General features: G+C 39.1%; 1 protein-coding gene and 1 pseudogene across 1 annotated transcript; both read right to left on the bottom strand.

The window, feature by feature from the left end:
• Positions 1 to 3,411: 3,411 nt before the first annotated feature.
• On the bottom strand, positions 3,412 to 6,286 carry LOC110320146 (annotated as a pseudogene).
• A 13,200-nt stretch (positions 6,287 to 19,486) lies between these two features.
• LOC110320145 (ornithine decarboxylase-like) lies at positions 19,487 to 21,122 on the bottom strand. The gene is given in 3 exon segments (XM_021196047.1): positions 19,487 to 20,081; positions 20,149 to 21,022; positions 21,074 to 21,122. Coding segments are annotated over 3 exon segments (1,518 nt in total).
• Positions 21,123 to 21,961: the final 839 nt, after the last annotated feature.

Raw genomic sequence — 21,961 nt, 5'->3', positions numbered from 1 at the left:
AAAGAACACTCGTGGTATATGCTCACTGATAAGTGGGTAGTAGGCCAGAAGCTCAGAATACCCAAGATACAATTCACAAAAAATATGAAACTCATATATAAGTAAGACCAAACTGTGGATATTTCAATCCTTCTTAGAAAGGGGAACAAAATACCCATTGAAGGACTTACAGAGACAAAGTCTAGAGCAAAGATTAAAGAAATGACCAACCAGAGACTGCCTCACCTTGGGATCCATCCCATATACAACCACAAAACCCAAACACTATTGTGGAGGCCAACAAGAGCTTGTTGACAAGAACCTGATGTATCTGCTTTTGAGTCTCTGATACTTTCTGAGAAATACATAAGTGGATGCTCACAGCCATCCATTAGAATGAGCACAGGCTCCTCTATTGGTGAGCTAGAGAAAGTACCCAAGGAGCTGAAGGGGTTTGCAGCCTCATAGGGGGAACAACAATATGAACCAACCAGTAACCCCCAGAGTTCCTGGAACTAAACCACCAACCAAAGAAAACACACAGTGTGACTCATAACAATAACTGCAAATATAGCAGAAGATATTCTAGTTAAACATCAATTGGAGGAGAGTCCCTTGGTCCTGTAAAGGATCTATGCCCCAGAATAGGGGAATGCCAGGGCCAGAAAGTGAGTGGGTTGGTTAGCAGGGGGATGGAAGAGGGGATAAAGGGTTTTCACAGGGGAAACCAGAAAAGGGGATAACATTTGAAATGTAAATAATGAAAATACCTTTTAAAAAAGAGTAAAATGTAGTGAATATTTGTTTATTGGGTAGTGTCCTAGTTAGCTTTACTTGTCACCCTGAGACACCCTAGAGCCCACGCCTTGACTGGGTAACAGCTTGGAACAGATTGGCCACTGGATGGATTGCCCTCATTACTGACACTAGGGTAGAAGGGGGTGGCAAGTATCACACTGTCGGCTGTACTGTCTGAAGATAGATGATCCTGTGATATGTAATATAGCTAGCTAAGATGAGTCTATTGGAGAACAGGCAAATAAGTAATATTTTCCATGGTTCCTGGTGGAATTCTTTGGCTTGTGTGTTCCCAGAGTGGCAGTCTTCCTTTGAGGTTACGCCTACCTTGAATTGCATCAATGATGCCCTGTGATGTGTAAATGCAAAATGAAGTAAATGTTGTCAGAGAGTAAATTTTATCACAGCAATATAAAGGAAGCCAGGACAGTATACTCTAGGACTACTCTTTACACTGTATGTAACTTTATATATGCAGATGACACAGAATTCTAGTTCTCAGATAAATATGCCTATAACATAATGCTATAAACAAAGATCTTTCTAGGGTTTAGTATGTTTTTTAATCTTTAATGTGAATATTTTATTTTCATACAACAGACTACCTCATTTCTGGGTACTCCTGTCTGTTTGCATAGGAAATGACTCAACAATTTTCTACTATATTCAAATTTCCACTGGATCAGAGATGAATAAATTTCATGGTGAAGATATTCCCAACAGTTCTAAACTTCATATTTCTTAAGATTAAACAACTAAAAATCAAATAATTGAAGGATTCTACTCTCTCTGTTGAATTTGAAACTGCTCATCACCCTACACCTTATACTTTTCAGGTGAGAAAAGAGCATTAGAATTCTACTTCTTTGCCTTCAAAGGCATTAATCCATTTCATTAACTGAATATTCATCTCAGGTCCAGACTTGGAGTAACTTCCCCCTCCACTCCATGGCCCTTTTTTCCTCCACTTCAGAGTTGCTTACCCATCTACTTCTGAAGTGGAAATTTCTGGTTTATTTGGAGACTCTGTTGAATCATGTGATTTGGGAGGAAGCTGTCTTATGAAAAGTGGACATGTTAATGTTTTACTGAGAATAGACACATGGTGTATTCTGGAAGCTGTCTTGATAAATAACACATAATATTCTTTTGCTTGAAGCAAAATCAGACAATTGAGAGGGCATATAATATTTAGAAAGAATATGAATATAACCCCACAGACAGTGAGAGGCCACTCTTGCATTGGTACACTTTGCAAAACTTTGCTCTGCTTCATTGATCTTCATTTGCCATGTGTTAGTAGACAGAAATGCCCCAAAGAATTTGCAATATTCTAGCTGCTTCTTGCCATGTCTTTGGACTCAGACTAGTGCCAGTTCTCCAGATTCTTATGGTTTCTTCTGAATGGAGCCGCTGCTACTGATTCATGTTTGAAAATGCCTCAAATAGCACTTCTAAACAGGTCCATATCTCCCTTGTCCTATGAACTATCTTTTCCCTGTACCTTTGGTTGGTGGGCAAGAAGTAAGGTAAAGTGTTTCAGAACCCTAATTAAAGTAGATTTTGAAAACCCTAATCTTTACACACTTCAGAATTGCTTCCCCTCCAATTCAGGGCTGAAGTTTTCTGGCTCTTTATGGTCAGACATTAAGAGCTTCAGGTCTAAGATCTGCTCTCTCTCTCTCTCTCTCTCTCTCTCTCTCTCTCTCTCTCTCTCTCTCTCTCTCTCTCTCTCACCAAGCCCCAATTCCAGATGCTCAGTCTGCCTCACACTATTTTCCTGTAACTACCTGACCTTAGCCCAAGCACTCTCTACCTCCATTATTGTTAATTACATCCATGGTCTTGTCTTAGAACTAGAATTTACTAGGAATCAACCACTATCCCAAGCAATGTAGGTCCAATGGCTTCCAGATCTAAGGGTTGATTCCTGTCAGCCTATACAACCCTTATTGGCCTCTTGAAAATATGTTTTTAATTTTTCATATATAACTTCCCTACAAGTTTCCTCTATCCTCTTCTTCTCCAAGTCCCTCCTCAGTTCTCTCTCCACATCCACTCCTCTGCTTCCCTTTAGAAAAGTGCATGTCCCCCAGGGAAATAAAGGAAACATGGGATACCAAATTATAGTAAGAGTAGCCACTTCCCCTCATATTAATGTTGGAGAAGGCAACCCAGTGGGAGAAAAGAGGTCCTAAAATCAGGCAAAAGAGTTAGAAACAGTCCCTGCTCTTTCTGTTAGAGACCCTCAAAAACAATAAATTATACAGTTGTAGTATGTATATGTAGAGGCCTTGGTTAGACCCATACAAGCTCTCTGATTGTGAGTTCAGACACACTGAGCTTCTAAAAGCCCAAGGTAACTGACTCTGTGAATATTATTGTAGTGTCCATGACCTTTCTGGCTCTTAAAATCCTTCATCTGCAAGATTCCCTGAACTCTGTTGTATGTTTGGCTTCTCTGCATGTTTCCATTAGTTGCTAGATGGAACCTCTCTGATGGTGATTATGCCAGGCTCTATGATGTCCTTTTGGGGTCTGGGTTACCTAAATTGAGATGATATTTTCTAGTTACATCTCTTTTTTCATTCAACTTTTTGGAACTTTATTATCCTTCTACATTTTTCCCTTTGCTCAGGACCACTCAGTGGTGGCTCCAACTCACTCAGTGGTCAGCCCTGTGGGAGCTATTGACCAGTCCTCTATGACTGACTGGCTGTGCACTCCAGTCTTCCATGGAGAACTGCTGAATGGGAAGAGAGCGTACCTGCACACCCTCATACCATTCGGCCACCTTAGGCTGAGCAGTGAACTCAGGAGCTGATGTGTTCCATTCACCCTGGAATTCCTCCTTGGTTACAGCCTTCTCAGCAGCATACTTTTCCTCCTTCTCAATCTTCCCTGGGTCTCTGTGGAAGTTAAAAATCAGGCATAACCTATCATGGGTGCTCTCAATAGGTAGTAAGTACCTTAAATGCAGAGTACTTCCCTGGCCAGAATCCACCACATCAGACCCAATGAGTGAGCTTACTTTTTATTGCAGGGGATGGCAATATCCAAATAGTGTACGGGAGAATCTACTCCAAATAGTGTAGGGGAGAATCTGCTACACAGAGAAATGTGGGACCGGCTGACATAAGAGGCTTCTGTTAGTGGCTGTCTGTCAGCCCTGGGATCACTCACCTCTAGAAGCCATGGGTCCTTGAAGGCTGCTTGTATCTAGTTTGTGAAGGTCCCAGGTGTGAAGCGGCCAGCAATTGGAGTGGCTCCTGTGGCAGCAGCAAACTTTAGCACAGCTCACTGTCCAGTGTTCCTAGAGGAGACCATGCTGATGTCAGCAGGGTTCTCAATGGCAACAATAGTTCCAGCAATGAGCAACAGCTTCTCCCAGGTCGTCTTCAGATTGATGATGCATATACCATCACTTCTCCTTTTATAGATGTATTTCTCCATCTGAAAGTCAAGATTGGTGCCACCTATGTGGATTCATGCAGCAAGGAATTTGAAGACATACTCCTCCTTCATCTGCAGGATGTCAGGGCTTCAGATATTATGTAAGTTTCCCTTTAAGTTACGATGGGAACCAAGAAAAACGTCATATGGTCCCATGTCCCGGTAGCATGGAAAAAACTTCTAGCTCCATCTATATTCACTTTATACCCCAATATCAGCCCCTTCCCCATTCTTTCCTTCCTTTCTCTTCTGAGAAGGGAGAGCCCCCCCGTCAGTATCATTATCTCCCCGTGCCCCACACCCCTCCCCCCGCCTACACACATATCAGTCACTGCAGAGCTAGGCACGTTCTGTCTTTGTGTCCAGACAAGGTGGCCCAGTTAGGGGAACAGTATCCACAGGCAGGCAACAGAGTCAGGGACAACCCCTACTCCAGTTTTGGGAAGACCATGCATGAAGACCAAGCTGCACGTCTTCTAACATGTATGAATGTGCCACAGACTACCTCCTTTCTGGGGTCTCCTATCTGTGTGCAATGGGTCTCTGGTGGCAGACGGGCATGAATTCTGTGGATTTTCAAACAGATTGACACGAGAGAGTGTGTGGAATCTGAATGTATTTTCCTAATTCGAGCATCAAACTTTTAATACAGAACAAACAAGAAAAGCCGGGCAGGATACATCCACAGAGTTGTAGTGACACAAAACAAAGAATTGTTGACATCAAAGGACCAGGGGGACCAGGCAGCTCAAGGAGGAAGCCAGGTGTCAATTGTTAACTCCCACCACCAGGGGTTCTGAGTAAATCCTTGATTATGCTGCCCCTTTAGGCCTAGCAGAAAAAAATAATTGTTTTGGGGAGTTCTGCTCTAACAGACCTTCTCATGAATAATGTAATACCACAAGCCCCCTATTTCCTAGACCCTGGTAAATACTTGAATATGAAAGTAACTTCCAGTAAAATACTGTAAGAAAGAATGCAAGACCCTCTACAGTATTGCAGGAACTAATCTGGGGCATTCCTAGCTATTAGAATGCAAGGTTCCAGGAGGCCGAGTTTCCTTGAAACTTTTTATCTCAGAACTGATTCCAGGTTTCCAAACCTGTAATTCGAATCACTACTGGAGTGGATGTAGCATGCATGGGGCCTATGTCCACCATGCTCACTTTTTAGATGGTGGTTCGTTCTCTGTGAGCCCCCAACGCTCGAGGTTAGTTAACTGTGTTGGCTTTCCTGTGGAACTCCTATCCTTTTCCAATCTCTTAATCTTTCCCCTGACTCTACCACAAGTCTCCCCAAGCTCCAACTAGAACTAAGCAGAGAATTCTCAACAGAGGAATTTCAAATAGTAAAGAAACACTTTTTAAAATGTTCAGTGTTCTTAGTCATCGGGGAAATGTAAATCAAAATAACTCTGAAATTTCACCTCCCAAAAATCAGAATGGCTAAATCAAAACTGGAAAAGACAGCACATGCTGGCAAGGATGAAGAGCAATGTGAACACTCCTTAATTTCTGGTAGGAGTGAAAACCGGTACAACCACTCTATAAATCAATTTGGTGGTTTAATAGAAAACTGAGATTTGGTCTACCTTAAGACCCAGCTATACCATTTCTGAGCATATACCCAAAAGATGTTCCACCTTATGATAAGGATACTTACTCAACAGTATCCATAGAACTTTATTCATAGTAGTCAGTAAAAACAAGAACATCATTAAGTTTGTAGGCAAATGAATGAACCTAGAAAATATCATTCTGAGTGAGGTAAACCAGACCCAATAGGACATTCATGATAGAATCCTAGTGTAATTGTCCTCTGAGAGGTTTCACCTAACATCTGACTGAAACTCAAGCAGAGACCCACAACAAAATGTTAGATGTTATTTTTCTTAACAACTGAGTGATACTTCATTTTGTAAATAAGCACATTGTCTTTATCCATTCTTTGGTTGAGGGACATTTGGGTGTGACTCAATTCTTCTTTCTGTTCTTTTTTCTCCTCTCATCTCTTTCTCCTTCCCCTACCGTCCCTCCTCTCCTATTTCTTCCTCCATTCTTTTTTCCCTCTCACTCTCTCAAAAGCCTCAGAAAATTTTATTACTTCAACTACTAGACTTGTGTGGGTGTTTGTGTGTACGTCTGCAGATATGTAATGTTTTGTATGTGTTCATGCCTACATGTCCAAGAAGACATATACACATGTATGCACTATATGTTTAAGCCAGAAATGAAGTCCAGCTGTGTTTCACAGGAGCCATTTGTATTCCCTCCCTCTCCTCCTGCTCCTCCCCCTCCCCCTTCCCCCTTCTCTTTCTCTGTTATATGGATGATTATGAAGGTGTGTGCACAGAAAATGTTCATACAAGTGCATATGTATGTCTGTGCCTGTGGAGGAGGCCAGATTCTCTTCCTGGCTATCTTCTTTGATTGCTGTCCACCTCAGCTAGTGTCTTACTGAGCCTTATTAAGCTCATTAATTTGACAAGTGGGACTGGCCAATAAACTCTTAGGATTTGCCTGTCTGTGTTCCATTAACACTGGAATTACAAACTCCAGCTGCAATACCTATGTATTTAAATGGGTCCTGGCAATCCAAACTCAGGTTTGATACTTGTTAAGGAGGCACAGCACTGATTGAGGCACATCTCTATCCTCTCTAGCTTGGAGTTTTTGAGACATAGTCTCTCCCTAGTAACTAGGGGTGCCTGTTAGACTAGGTTGGCAATCAGTCAGCTTTGGAGTTCTCCTCTCTCCACCTCTTTCGCTCCTGGGTTGCAAGCATTTGAAACCATGTTCAGACTGAAGATGGAATGTGGGTCTGCAGGTTTGTGTAACAAGCCCATTACTGTCTGTATTATCTTCCCAGCCTGTAACTTTTTCATATTTCTCTACACTATCTACTACTCCTATATAAACTTGCCATATTACACAACACCTTTTAGCTTTAGCCCTGCATTTGTTTACCTGCTCACCTCTCTTGTATCCAACTGTCAAGAATTTACATGCAAAACCAAGTTTTGACTAACACGAGGAAGCACTCTTTACTCTTTGATGGAAACTTGATGCCCTACTGACACTTTCTTGGGACCTCTTGGAAACTGTCTTTGCTTTCTGAAAAGAACTCTGCCAACTCTCCTTACTTGTCAAGGCTTATGTAGCACTGCACAGCCACATTCTATAGAACACTTTATTTCTTAAGAAAATGTAAACTAGCAAATTTGTTTTCTCTTCTCTCACTACATTGCAGAGATGAGGCCTTCACTGTTTGCCTGGCAGAGACAAGTTTTAGTTGCTAAAGTTTAGTCTAATGGTCCTAACTGATTAGCTGGCTATGGATAAGTTACTTGCTCATCAGCTCCAATTGTATCACTGTGATATTTTCTTCTGATAATGCAAATTTTGATTTCAGAGGTCTTGAGCAGTATCTGATGACTGTTTAAACTGCCATGTAAAAATTCTGTGGCCATGTGTGCACAGTAGGGCAGTAGCATTTCAGTGATATACCATGGAAAGTAGAAATGAGAAGGCCAACTCCCTGAACAGTATGGAACATGTGGAGATTCTGCTTTGTGTTTTGAGGTCCTTGTAAGACTATTTCATTCTTCAATATGCTGAGAAATGACTGTATATCTTATGTTCTTTCCCTTCCTTTTAAAGCACTATAAACAAACTTCCATAACTTACACCAAAACGACTTCCAATTAGGCTCCTGTCCATGCCAGCCATCTCTCTTCTGTGTAACTTCGTTTAAGCATTTTCCATCCTAGATGATGCCCCTGCATGTGTTCTTTATTTGCACTCCTCAGGTGCTTTCTCTGAAATCTTATGCTCCTGATAATTATCAGCCCTCTCCTCCTACTTGGCCTATGAACATACTTACACACAATGTCTTCCCAGAGCCTCTGTTTCCCTCCATGTTACCCCAGTTACACTCAACTCGAAATCCATTTCCAGGCATTATCAACCTTTTTATTCTAAGACTTTTGAATATGTTTTTTGGTGGTAAAACTTAAGTCCCTGATAATTATATTAATAGAGAAACCATTCCAACTGTGACAATCTATGTAATGCCTGTGATGGATGAGGATAATAGGCAGGCATTCTCCTTACCTATATCTAAGGGTGGTAGACTCTATATAATCATTTTGATTTCTCTTCAGTATTAATACACACAGGTTAGTCAAGAGATAAGGTTCTTCTACCTCATTCTTTTTTTTTTTTTTGGTTTTTCGAGACAGGGTTTCTNTGTATAGCCCTGGCTGTCCTAGAACTCACTTTGTAGACCAGGCTGGCCTTGAACTCAGAAATCCGCCTGCCTCTGCCTCCCAAGTGCTGGGATTAAAGGCATGCGCCACCACGCCCGGCTTCTTCTACCTCATTCTTGTCCCACTAATTTTTCATAGCCTTTGCAATGGGCAAGATTATTCACCATGGAACATCTTGTTCTTTTTAAACCAGCAGTATATTATTAGAGTCTGTGTCTCTGCACATGGCATTACTGTTGGGAATGGTCATGACTTAATTCTTTATTGGGCCATTGCTCCTAATTTTAAAATCATCTTTCATATAATACCTCTTCTGGTAGGTATGTTTTTTTAAACATCCCCACAGTCTTCATTTAGCATAGTACTTAATAATGTGGATTCTGACTGGATGTGGTAGTATACAACTTTAGTCTCAGCATTCTGGGAATAAAGGCAGGAGGACATCTGAGACCAGGTTAATCTAGAACGGCCAGTGCAGTACAGAGAAAACCTGTTTCAGGAAACAAATGAATGAACTAACAAATGAACAAATTAGTGCATATGTGTCTTGGAATAAAACTGCAACATGTGTTCTTTATGTGTACATTTAGCACATCTACTAACCAGATGTATAATACTGGGCTCTCTCTGCCTTGGTTCTTTACCAATTAAATCAAAATTAGGGCATTATCTACATAAGCTGCTGTGATAATAAAAATAAAAACATTAAAAATAAAGCTAAATAGAGTAAGTGAATATGTGTGATTTCAGTTTCCTCATCCAGCAACCCTGTGTAATATCTGAGATACACATACATATACACAGACAGACAGACAGACAGACACAGACACAGACACACACACACACACACACACAGAGTTTTGAATGCCTAGAAGATTTTCCAATTTCAACCTTGTAGGAGATTCACAAATCAGAATAAAATGGGGATGTTAACTTCATGGCTCCTGATGATAAGGTCATTAGTGTCCAAATCATCTGAGAATCTAAACTAGCATTCTGCAAGGGATCAGACAAAGACACTTCTACTTATTGTACATTTTAAGGGGGTTCAGAAATAATTGTTCATACATATGGGAGAGCAATCAATTAAAGACTATGTTCTTTAAGTCAGGAACTCAGATTTCAATTTATGAGAATCATAGTTCAGCTTGAGGAAGTAGTACAGAGAGTTTCTACCGAGAGGAGCTCCCCAGATCTTCCAGAATGCAGTGCCCTTGGACTGCCTACATCAACGGGCACTCGTCCCTGCCTCGATCCTTGGACCTGCCTATGATCCCTTGGATGCGCCTACAATCGGACCGCCACAGGCTACATCAAAGACTTAGGAGGGTGGGCTGGGAATCTTTCCATGTTATTTAAACAGAGTTTGGTTATTAAACTTTGGAGCCTTGAACAGAATTTTGTCTAGGCTTTTCCTCTTGCACATTCCATTTCAGCCAGCCCGCCTTTCAGAATGAACCCAGACTGGATTAAAGTGAGTTTTGTCAGAAACTCAGAGCTGTCGCCCAATGGACTGGACCTGGACACGGCGGAGCAGACACTGCCTTTGTGAACCTTCACGTAAAAGAGTAAGAGAGTATCATATCATGGCCCTCAACCCCGGGAAACAGGTAAATTGTTACAGGCACAATACAGGTAGGCTGGCTGAATGTTAACCCGACATCTGTACCGCCTAGGTTGTCAGTGTAAAATGGAATTAGAAATTTTAGGCATGTTTATGTCCGCAGTCCTCCAATACTGCATCAGGCGAGAGGAATTGGGTTTAAAAAAAATTTAGATTCTTGCTGGCCATGGCTTAGAGAGTAAATGTATTTTAATATTCTCCTGGAGACAGACCAAAGTCCAGAGACATCTGGCTTTCGCTCTGGACTCCTACAGGAAAAGTTTGATATCTTCTATGTATTGTCTATGTCTGGTGCACCAATTGTCCACGTGTCAAGTCATGTGTTCTTGTTTCGTTGTCTGAATGAGTGACCGTCCTGTGTTCCATGTCTAAAAATACTAAAGGTGGCTAAAACTTTGTCTGCTGGCACAGCCTTGGCCCTGCGACCTGAAAGAGGCTTTTGGCTTAGCCTGGAATCAAACACAGCAGTAGGGCCCCTGCAAAAAACTGCCTTTTAGAGTGCCTTTAAACTCTGAATTTTAAAGCAGAAAAAGCTGATGGTCGTTTATTTCCTAAAAATTTCTTTCAAAGATGATAAGGTATTTTAAAATTGGGCTTTGCCTTCCCACGTGGGGAGGACAAAGCTCAAAACAGCCTTGGCAGGCCTGTGTGGCCTAAGGAAGTTCTTGTGGCCTCAACCCCTGCCTTCAGGGAGACTGCCCACATGTTACACATAATAAAGATTTAATTCAAAATTTATAAGAGGTCAATCAGGCATTACAAAATGGCTTGCCTACTTCATATAAAATTATTAAAGAGTTTGTTTTTCCTTGATGATTGTTAAGGGTTTGCTTCTGGTAAACTGGCTATCACTAAAAAGCTTTGCCTCTGAGTATAGCTTATACAGCTTACAATATATAAAAATAATTTTTATTGTCTCTGCTTTAATACAATAAGCTAAGAGTTAAATTTTTCAGCGTGGTAAGTATTAGCTATGATGTATATAGAAAGGTTTACCTCAAATCCTGCTCTCAGAGACCGTATCCTTTTGATGTTTAAGGTTTTAGTTATGCTAAGTAAAATTGTGATATATAAAATTTTACAACAAATAATTGATTTGCTTCAAAATGTTTATTTTTTTTCAAGTTTCCAAGAGATGTTAATGGGCTAGGATATTATTATAAGGCTTCAAATTAATTTAAACCTTTCAATCTTATCTCGAGAGACACAATTTAATTGGTAAAAAACAAAAGTCCTTGCAAAAAACAAAAGAAGCTTTTCTAATTGTTATCAGTTGTACTCATTGGTAACTTAATACTAGCTGGTTATATTAGTTATAGTTATTGAGTGCCCGCAGCAATTGTTTGGCAAGAGAATTCATTGATGTAAAATCATTTTTCTTCTCTAAGTAAAATCTTAACATCCTTTTATAAAGGTTCTGTGGTACTAATTAAAATTAAGAATTCCCCTTTCCAAACAGCAATCAAATTGGGTATTGCAAGATATTACTATTTGGCCTACTGCATACCATCATTTTTAGATACTATTGACAATCATCCTAGAGATAAAATTGCCTTTATGCATGCATTTGTATGCATACACCCCTTTTTATTGTATTTATAGGCAGCATTTTATAAAGAAAAGTATTTGTGAATCGGATCGCATATTTATCTTTTTTAGCTTCCTCCTGTTTCAGCACAAATGATTAAACTGGGTGCTGTANACAGTTTTTTAAAAAAAGTTAATCAAGCTTTAAATTGTATATTAATGGTCAATATATCTCAGCTTATAGTTGTTCAAATATGGTTCGTCTCTCAAATGCTATAATTCTCAACTTGTCTCAATTTCAATTGTTTATGCATATTCAACTCAGAATAAAAAATGCTTTTCTCTTAAGTAGACTTATCCTTGGACATTAATAATTTGTCCTAGCTTGCCTGGACAAGGCCTCTTAAGACAATGCCATGTTAAATTTTTACCAGGCATATTTCAGACCTTACATAAAAATAATTGGTCCTATAAGCTTATTCGTACAAAATAATATGGCTTACATAATAAATTGGTATTTTCAAAGATTGTGCACATCAAGTTGTAAAAAATTGTTCTTAAGTGTCCTCAGCTTCTACCTATTTCCACCTAATGGTGTTAATTATTGAGGACTTAATCAATTACTGCAAATGGATGCTTTTATTTCAAGGTACTGCAAAACTTTTAAAACCTTATCCTTTTAACAAAGAAATGGAGAAATTATCCCTGTGCACATTATTTAAATCTCAATTGTTATTTTTAAAATTTTAAAATTTGAATGTCAAACTTACTGAATGCCTTATAGCATCCTAAAACTAGACATACTAATGTCTAGGCAAAATAAAAAAGATCTACTTATTGACATATGGCTTAATCCTAAAGAGCTACCCTTATGGGGTAGAGAAAAAGCTTGTGTTTTCTCCACAGAATGCTGCAAAGTACGACAACTTGCAAAAAGGTTTGCATGCCAAGCTGACCTGTGAGTTATCTGAGTAACAGTAGGTGCAATAAAACTGATTTAAAGTTATATTTTTGGCACTCCCTTGCTTGCCTGCCTTGGTCCAAAATTGGACAAGCTAAGCTGCCTTACTTCAAGCTTTTAACTTTTAAATTAAGACCATTAGAAACTGTTAAATCTGACTTATAATGATCAGTCTTAGGAGGAGTTATAATAATTCCCCTCCTTCCTCCATTGTGACCAATTACTCTATATTCAATCTTAGACTGGTCTAGTAATAATCCCAATATTTATAAAGATAGCTAAAAATCTTTATTAACTAAGCAGAGTTAAATCTAGCTCAGCCTCTTCTTGTAAGGAGCTCACAGGGCTCTGTAATTCTCAAGCTGCCCCTTCCCCCATACACCTAGAGGCTATTGTCTGAACCTGATAGTTGCTAATTTGCAACTAAATAAAGTACCTGGCCTTTCCCAAAAATTTTGTTATCTTGTTTCTGTTCAACTGTTTGGCTTTTGTTTTCAAGCAGGTCAACTACACCCGGAAGGGACAGAACAGTGTGCAGCCAGTGGTATTCAGACTAATCTTCCTATATGGAGCGGTGGCAAAAACCCTTCAGCATCTAAACATATATATTGTGGTTTGGTCTGATTTTTCTTTATAAACAAATTTGGAGGCCAAGGTTAACACCCTTAGTAAGTGGTGCTGGCATTAGGGCATGATGCTAAAAATATCATGGTTAGGCTAGCTACTAAGTGTCATGCTTTCTTCCATTCTGTTTGTGTCTCACCATTACCTTACAATACAACCTTTGATTGGAATAATACTAAAGCTCAATTGCAGAGAGTTTGGACTTGGTTCAGTTAAAGGCATAAAATTTCAGATATTAGCAAAATTTATTTGGACAATTAAAATATTGATGATTTGGCTACATTGTGAAACTTCGACTAAATCTAAAATTAATAGTGAGAAAATGCCACCGCCACTCTAGTAGTGACTCACATCAGGCCTAAAAACCTAGAGGAGTCCTAAGAATAAAGAGCCTCAAAAGAGACTCAGCCTCCTAGAGTCCTGGCATTTCCAATCATATATTACACAAATCCTATCCTTATGTTAATAATGCCTCTGGCAGAGCCAAGCCCAGGACATAGCTTAGAGTAATATACCTGTGAAAGTTATGTTCATAATCTAGAATTTACAAAGGCCTAGAAAATAGGGAAATTGTGGTTTTGCTTTGGCAGAAAAACCCAAATCATGTTTTTCTGCTGGGCCCAAAGGAATCAGCATAATTGAGGATATACTAAAGGACCCCTGGTGGTGAGATTAAATTCTGACTAGCCTTGCACAAGGCTTCCTGCTAGCTGCCTGGTCCCACCCCTAGACTATAGATCAGTTCAGGGAAAATCTGTGTCAAGTGTGGCTGCCAGCCACCACGTTTCCTGGGCAGGACGATAGAGCATAAATGTATTTTGTGCCAGTCCAGCAAAGTTTTTTTTTTTTTTTTTTTTTTTAATATTAAGGGCGGAAATGTTGGGGTCTCTCAGCTCCTTTTTGCCGCCAGGCCTAACCTGCTGTTACACTAATCACTTTCTTTCAGAGCACCAGCCCCCTACAGGTGCTGAGGCCCACTGGAGAGTTGCTACTGAGAGGACCTCCCCAGATCTCCCAGAATGCAGCATCCTTGGACTGCCTACGTCAACGAGCACTCATCCCCGCCTCGATCCTTGGACATGCCTACAATCGGACCGCTGCCCTCTACTTCAAAGACTTAGGAGGGTGAGCTGGGAATCTTTCCATGTTATTTAAATGGAGTTTGGTTATTAAACTTCGGAGCCTTGAACAGAGTTTTGTCTAGGCTTCCATTTTCCTCTTGCATATTCAATTTCAGTCAGCCCGCCTCGCAGGATGAACCCAGACCGGATTAAAGTGAGTTTTCTCAGAAACTCACAGTTCCCTACTCTCTTTCCTGCAGTTCTTTTTTGCTCTGGATCCTATATGCATTAAAGTAGATATACTAACTCATGCAGAAGACACCAAATGCCTTTAAGTTGTTCAATCAAGCAGACATATTCCCTTGGCTTTGTCTTAGCTAGGATACAGTGAAAGTTTCGGTGGCCAGATTATGATTTGGTGGCTTTGCAAATATTGCTATTAGATATTTCATCTAGGTTTAAATTCTTAAAATGTTATTTCTCCTGCTTTAAGGGAAAAGAGTATGGGTTCTGGAATAAAACTGAAACATTAAGAACAACTACTAACCAGATTTGTAACACTTGGCAAATAATTCATGCTTTCTCTGCCTCAATACCTTACTTATAAAATGAAAATTAGAACATTATCTAATTCCTTTATCATGTTTTATCAGTGAATGAAAGGTATTTGTTTTTAAAAATTAAGGTCTGACTGAATTATATTTCTACTAAACCCCCCTTGAAATGTTTTTATTCTAATTTTGGAGACATGTGTCTAATAGTCTAAATTGAGTAGCCACCAGCATCAATGCATCACAGCAGTATGTGAACAGTATTTCACTTCAGCCTTTCAGAATCCCTGAAAGACAGGGCAGGTTGTTATAAGGTATTGCCTCTGTGCTCTGTGGGTATGAAAATAAAGCACATTAGGGTCAAGATATTTGTCAAATGTCATGTACCAAGCCAGTTAGACTACTACTGTCCTAATATGCTTTCCACCAGACCATGTTAGACCTTAAAGGTCATGGATACACACTTGTTTCCAAGTCTGAATTGCAATTTGCAACATAGAAAAAGTGAGTAATGGAGAAATATTGTTTGGATACTATACTGTTAAAATTGAAAGAAAGGGCAAGTCTAAGTCAATGCCTGAAACTGATGAAATAACCTGATGGAACACTAAATGTTCCAAAGCCAAGTGCTATCTTCCTATGTCCAGATACACACAGATTGACCTCATCGTAAAGAGGGAAACATCACTTACAGTGGTTCTACATCAATTCAAGGGAGATTATGGGGGAACATGTTGGTTATAACATTAACAATAGCTACCTAATTTCTGAAAATATGTGTCAGTGCACTAGAATAGTTTGCCAGATTATAAAAGGAGCCAGTTTGGCCAGGTAGCATTGTTGGGTGCACATCTGGTTTTCCACTTTGTATGTAGATATTTCAGTGTCAACAGATAATTTCTCAAAGGCTTTATCAGTTCTGTGGCTTGCGGAAATGTTTAACTAGCTTTATTGAAACACCATCACCCGACCTGCAAAGACTGGAACTTCAAATGTAGCCTGACTATTGACAAATATTTATATTTCTATATTTATATTTAGAGATACTTATAAGGAATGACTATGGAAATAGTCTTCATAGTTTTACATCAAGATCATCACTCAGTTTTCTTGTATGTTCAGATCAGATCTCATTTTATGAGAGTATTTTTACTGGTTCATTATAGGTGCCACAATAATTCATCTATGTAAAATGGTAGAGACAGTGAAGCTGTCATTCTTTCCTTTCTTGATTAATGTTGTATTCTTTACCCATTCTTATATTCCTGTTTGCTATAAGCACCAAATTATGAGCACAATAACTGTTAGAATAACGTGTGTCCTCTAGGGGAACTCTCCTAACAATGAAAAACCCGTATATCATCAGGTAACCTGATAACTCATGCTTCAGCTTGAATGTGTCACTCAGCCCCCAGTGCATTTTGAGACAAATATTGAGCTTGTTCTGAATTAAATATTTGTTTGTATTTGTTAATATATTTGAGATAAAGAAATATAGTCTTTCAATCTTCATGAATATGCTTATTTATGCACAAATTAAGAGAATCAGTTGAAATCTCATTTAAAACTGCATCTGCCTATTCATATCATTATTTCCTTTAATTTTTAGGGATAGTTTAGGAACAGTTCACCAGTTCTCTTTCTCCTATATATGGTCTGATCTGATAAATAATATATCATTTTTCTTTATCTTTTTATGATAAATTTAGAGTCAATGATCAGAATATATGAATGGGGACATATTTTATTTGAGGAGGAAATATTAGAAGAAAATATTTTTATTGTTTATAGGCATTTGTAATACTTTGTGAGACATCATCAAAGATATTTATAGAGAGCCTTTGGATAGTTTACACAAGGACATTGATGAGAATATTCACACACACAGGAGAAAATAAGATGGGTACCTGGAAAGGGTGATACTAATCATGGCAACACCGTGGTTATGCTGTTGTTTCTAATTCTACATCCCTTCCCTAGCCAGTAAGAACAATATTAGTTTTGGCTGTTGATGCTGTTCTTCCTTCAAACACTAAAAAGATGAAAATAAACATTTTTATCAGTACAAACCCTACTGTTATTATTTAGCCTTCCTTACAATAAAGGTATAAGCCCACTGTGTAAAAGAGTTACCAGTAACAAAGACTGAATCTGAATGAGGTAAGACTTAGTTCTGAGAGACAACCCTTCCCCACCCCTAACTAATAACTTTGATGTAGGAATAATGTTAGGATTTCAACTAAGTGCAAAGAGAAGCCAAATCTATACTTTAAAACACCACAATGCTCTTCCCCTTTTCCTAAATATCCTTTTTAGGATCTAGCCTCCACTTCCCAAAGCAATCAAGGATCCATATCTCCAGTTTCATTTCAGAATTCCCCGAATTTTTAAGGATACTCTTAACTTCATGCCCAAGAAATAGGAAGCTTTTATCTAATGTGAATACTCTTGTTTATCAAACATGCACTGTGACTGTGAAATAGACTTGAAAATATGACCTTCAAGCTTCTGGAGGTCATACCAAAAAGTTCATAGTGAAGCTGGAAACTGATCTGTGGTCACTGCTATGAGATAATTGCTAATATAATATTCAGTGTTTGCCTTTGTTCAGGTCCTTCACTCAGAGAGCTTATACCTTATTTTGACTGAAAGCACATGATAAATCTGTTCTTGGTGTGAGAGATTCCACCTCTATTTTAAATACTATGTAAATAAATGGCTAAAATAAAAAGAGAAAAATCAAAGTGGTTAGCTATGCATAGGAAGTAAGTGTTTGGGTCAATGAGATGCTGGAGCCTATAAATGTCCTTTTCACCAAGGACAATGACCCATGTTAAATGTGTAGAACCCCCAAAAAGTAGAAAAGAACTGATTCTTGAAAGATGCCTTTTGACCTCCACATTACTGACATGGCACTTGAATACCCAATACACAGAAACATGCATACATATAGTAAATAAATAAATTTAAAAATACATTTTAAAAGACTTAAATTGTTTTAAGCAGCATTTTAGACAGGATACCTGTCGTCCCTTGGAATTTTATAGTACTTTTGGATATATTATCCGTTATAACTTCTTTTAAAACATCTCACTGACTCTCATTGGAAACATAAGTAACTTTAGTTCTTCTTTAGTTCTTCTATTTAGTTCTTTTGGAGTTGACAAGCTCCAAAATATATTAGGCCATTTTATAATCTGCAGGTGTCATAAAAGTTGAGAGTGAGGATGGCTAAATGAGTTATAATTCTGGAATAGTTGTCAGACATTAGGAAACAGTTATGGTTGGAAAAGAATATTGTTCCAATGGGCCATAATCATGTTAACTGGACATGCATTCTTTTTGGATTCCTCCACTTCTCTTCAAGGAAAAACACAAAGAGGTAGAATTGCTTCTTGATGATAAAATATAAGATATCCTGCATTCTTCCATATCAAATTTGTCTTCTCATGAATCTTTTAAAAACCTGTTTATCTCTTCTTCTCTTATAAATGTACATGCTCAGAGAGAAGCAAACTCAAAAATATAGTCTTATTTAAGGTCTTGGACATCAACAAATGGAGACAAAACTAAGAAAACCTAAAGGATATTTAGTTCTTTGTGGATACTTGCAGCTACAAATTCTATTTAAGAAATAAATGAAAACCAGGCACATGAATAAAATCAAAGCATTTACTACATAATTGGAGCCTCCATTTCCTGTGCACTGGCAGACATACAGGTCACAGAGAGTGAAATGTTTAATAAAGAGGGAGAAGTGTTTTCTCGTGTGTTCTGATGGAAGCTGCTGGCAGTGAGGAGCTAAAGGTAGACAAGCCAGAAGCAAGGCATCCTAGATGACTGGTTAGGAATACACATTCTAATTCCTCTGCTTCCTGGCAAGTTATGTTATTTTTATTTGTTTGTTGATTTCATTTTATTTGATTTCTGGATTTTTTTTTTTTTTTTTTTTTTTTTTTTTTTTTTTTTTTTTTCAAGAGGCAGAAATATAGCTTTCTATGAATTTTCCTGAAGAAAGTAAGATGGCTTTCTGGACTGGGTGATGGAGAAAACAGGCTATTTGTTTGAGCTGGCTGCTGCAGGCCATATGTAAATTCAACTGTGTATATGAATAGCACAATTCATTTGATATTAATTCCCTCACAGGGAAACTTCTATATGATGGCTTAGCAGCTCTTACCTCTAAACCTATTGAAAAACCTAGTAGTTTTTTTTCTCTTGTTGAATTTATTACAGCAAGTTGACTGCCAAATGCTGTATACTTCCAACTGATACTTGGTGGTGATGCAGATGAAGCCAAGGGCTGAGGGAACAGTCAGGGTTTCTGCAGGCAAGGTTCAAAGAACCTCAGATGACNTCCCTAGNAAGTGGCCATGCCAACAGGTCACTAGGCAGATGACATTCCTCACCAACAGACTCTGGGCACCGAAGTTTTCAGCCAACTGCACACACTTGGGATGGGCTAAGCAGACTGATGTTGTACAGAGAGTGCAAAGCCTCGCCTGTGCCATCCACCTCTCTTCTGTGCTGTACTGGGCTAGACTCACTGCTGGGATACAGCAGCCTGTGCAGATGTTTGTCTTCTTTAAGGGATACTTGCAAACATTCCCTGATGCCCAATTATGTCAAGATACTTTATTTTCACAATGGATCACAACATAAGCTTCTGGCCCATTCTGCCAATGTACAAGCTATAAACGCTTGCTCAGCAGCTGAGGGGCACACATTAGTATCATGTACATTGATCCAAGCAGAAGCACAGGCTGCAGAGTGACAGTCCATCCCGATCTCCTGGGCACAAGACATGGGCAGCATGCTATCATCCTGCTCCTCCACCTCTGGTGGGAAGCCATGGCTCTGGATCTGTTTCATGAGTTGCCACATTGGCCGTGACATTGCATAGTAGATGTTTGGCCTCTGGAACCCATTGAAAGTAGAAGCAGCACCAACGGTGTATGCACCCATGTTCTCAAACAGCATCCAATCACCCACAAGCATTTCAGGCAGGTTATAGTGCTCAATGATCCGATCAAGCCCATCACAGGTTGGTCCCCAGATGCTAGATGAGTAATACTTCTCATCTGGTTTTCGTCTCTTCTGCAGCAGCACCTTCACATGGGCATGATCATAAAGAATGAAGTTAAATGATCCATATACTCCATCATTCACATAATACATGAAGGTTTGCTTATTTGACTCATCTTCATCGTCAGAGCCAGGCTGCTCCTTCCACACGTTTTTTTTTTTTTTTGTTTGTTTTTTGTTTGTTTGTTTTTTTTGTTTTTTTTGTTTGTTTTGTTTTTGTTTTTTTGGCAATGATGTTGACTGCAAGCGTGAAAGCTGACGTGACATAGTATCTGCCTGGCTCAGCTATGATTCTCACTCCAGAGTCTGATGAGAAGTACTTGTCCAGAGCTGGGCTGATGACACTGGTGATCTCTTCAAATTTAAGCTTTGTATCTTCGGATCCAGGAAAGCCACCACCAATATCAAGCAGATGCATGCTGAAACCAACTTCTGTTCCCATGTCAAACACATAGCGGGCATCTGACCCTGCCTGCACGAAGGTCTCGGGGTCAGTACATCCACTGCCCATATGTAAGCTCACACCAATGACGTCAATATTTAGCTCTTTTGCTCATTCCAAGAGAAGCCTGCTGGTTTTGAATGTTGCACCAAACTTAACACTGAGGCGACAAACTGCTTTGGAATCATCAGTGGCAATCCACAGAACCACCTTTGCCTTGGGATGTGCTCTGGCGATTTTCATCAATTCAATTTCACTGTCAAAAGTCATCATCTGGACTCCGCTACTGGCAGCATACTTGATTTGAGAGACTTGTTTACAAGGATTTGCACAAATAATTCTCTCTGGAGGCACCCCAAACCCCTGTACCAACTGTATTTCAGTCTTGCTTGCACAGTGAAATCCTGTCCCAGTGGCAGCTAGGGTGCTCACTATGGCTCTGCTATCGTTACACTTGACTGCGGAAAGAGCTTTTAGCCACCTCAGATGCTTCTTCTAAATGTCTCTGAGGTGCGCAACATAGAAAGTATCCTTATCGTCAGAAGAAGAGATTTCATTGATTTTTTGGTCCAGAATGTCCTTAGCAGTAAGGCCTTCGTCGAGGATGTGGCAGTCAAACTCTTCCTTAGTAAAGCTCCTCACAAGGTCGACTTATCCAAGAACTCTGACTGTTGTCTCCTTGGAGTGGTGGAAACACTCACAGCACGGTGGTGGCGTGGCTGGCCGGACCCATGGAGACTCTGTAGCCATACCCCGAGGAACGCCTGTCCGTCCGTCAGCCCGCCCGCTGCCACCCTGTCAGCTGCCTCGTTGAGCCCGCTGCAGAGGCCTACTGGAGGTGGTGCCAAGTTGCTGCCTGAGGGCGGCTGGCAGAGGCAGCTGCAGGGACTGACCGTAGTGTTTTATAAACAATCTTTTCTAACAGCCACCATCACCAATGACTCATCTTGATTTATAACTCTCAGTAAATGATCTCAACACCGAAGGAGAAAAACTTCTGTGGGATACTTTCTGAGCCCTACTTGGATTCTTCTTATTTAGTTACAAAATTTGGGGCATGATGTAGTTGGAAGTAGTCTGCTCATTTACTCATCAAGTACTGGGCTAAGGTCAATTTTTTCTTAATTTTTTATTATTTAAATGCATTTTATATATCAAATATATTAATAATATTATTTTAACAGTCAAATAAGACATAAAAATTTTGTTCAACTTTTATATTCATATCCTTTCATACCATAAAAATACCATAAATGAATATTTAATACTATCCATAACTGAGGAGCCTATATCTAATAGTGAATAGTAAATTGTTTCAAACCATACACAATATTGTTTGGGAGTTAAGAGAGCATAAAATATTAAAAATTAAACATTAAGAAATATATTTAAAAGCCCTTATATAATATTAAAATGCATTATATATCTGTGTACATTGTCTAACAATCAGTTTACTTAAAAAGGATTATCATTGTTTCTAGAAGAAAAATTATTTTGTCAGTATATTTTAAAAATTTCAAAATAGCAAGTCTCTTTGAAGTTAAACATTAAAAAATGCTAATTTCAAGTACAGTGAGAAAAATTATCAA

The sequence above is a fragment of the Mus pahari genome, chromosome 4 (assembly GCF_900095145.1).
Source record: "Mus pahari chromosome 4, PAHARI_EIJ_v1.1, whole genome shotgun sequence".
NCBI classification, from domain to species: domain Eukaryota; kingdom Metazoa; phylum Chordata; class Mammalia; order Rodentia; family Muridae; genus Mus; species Mus pahari.
This window is presented reverse-complemented; position numbering and strand designations above follow the sequence as displayed.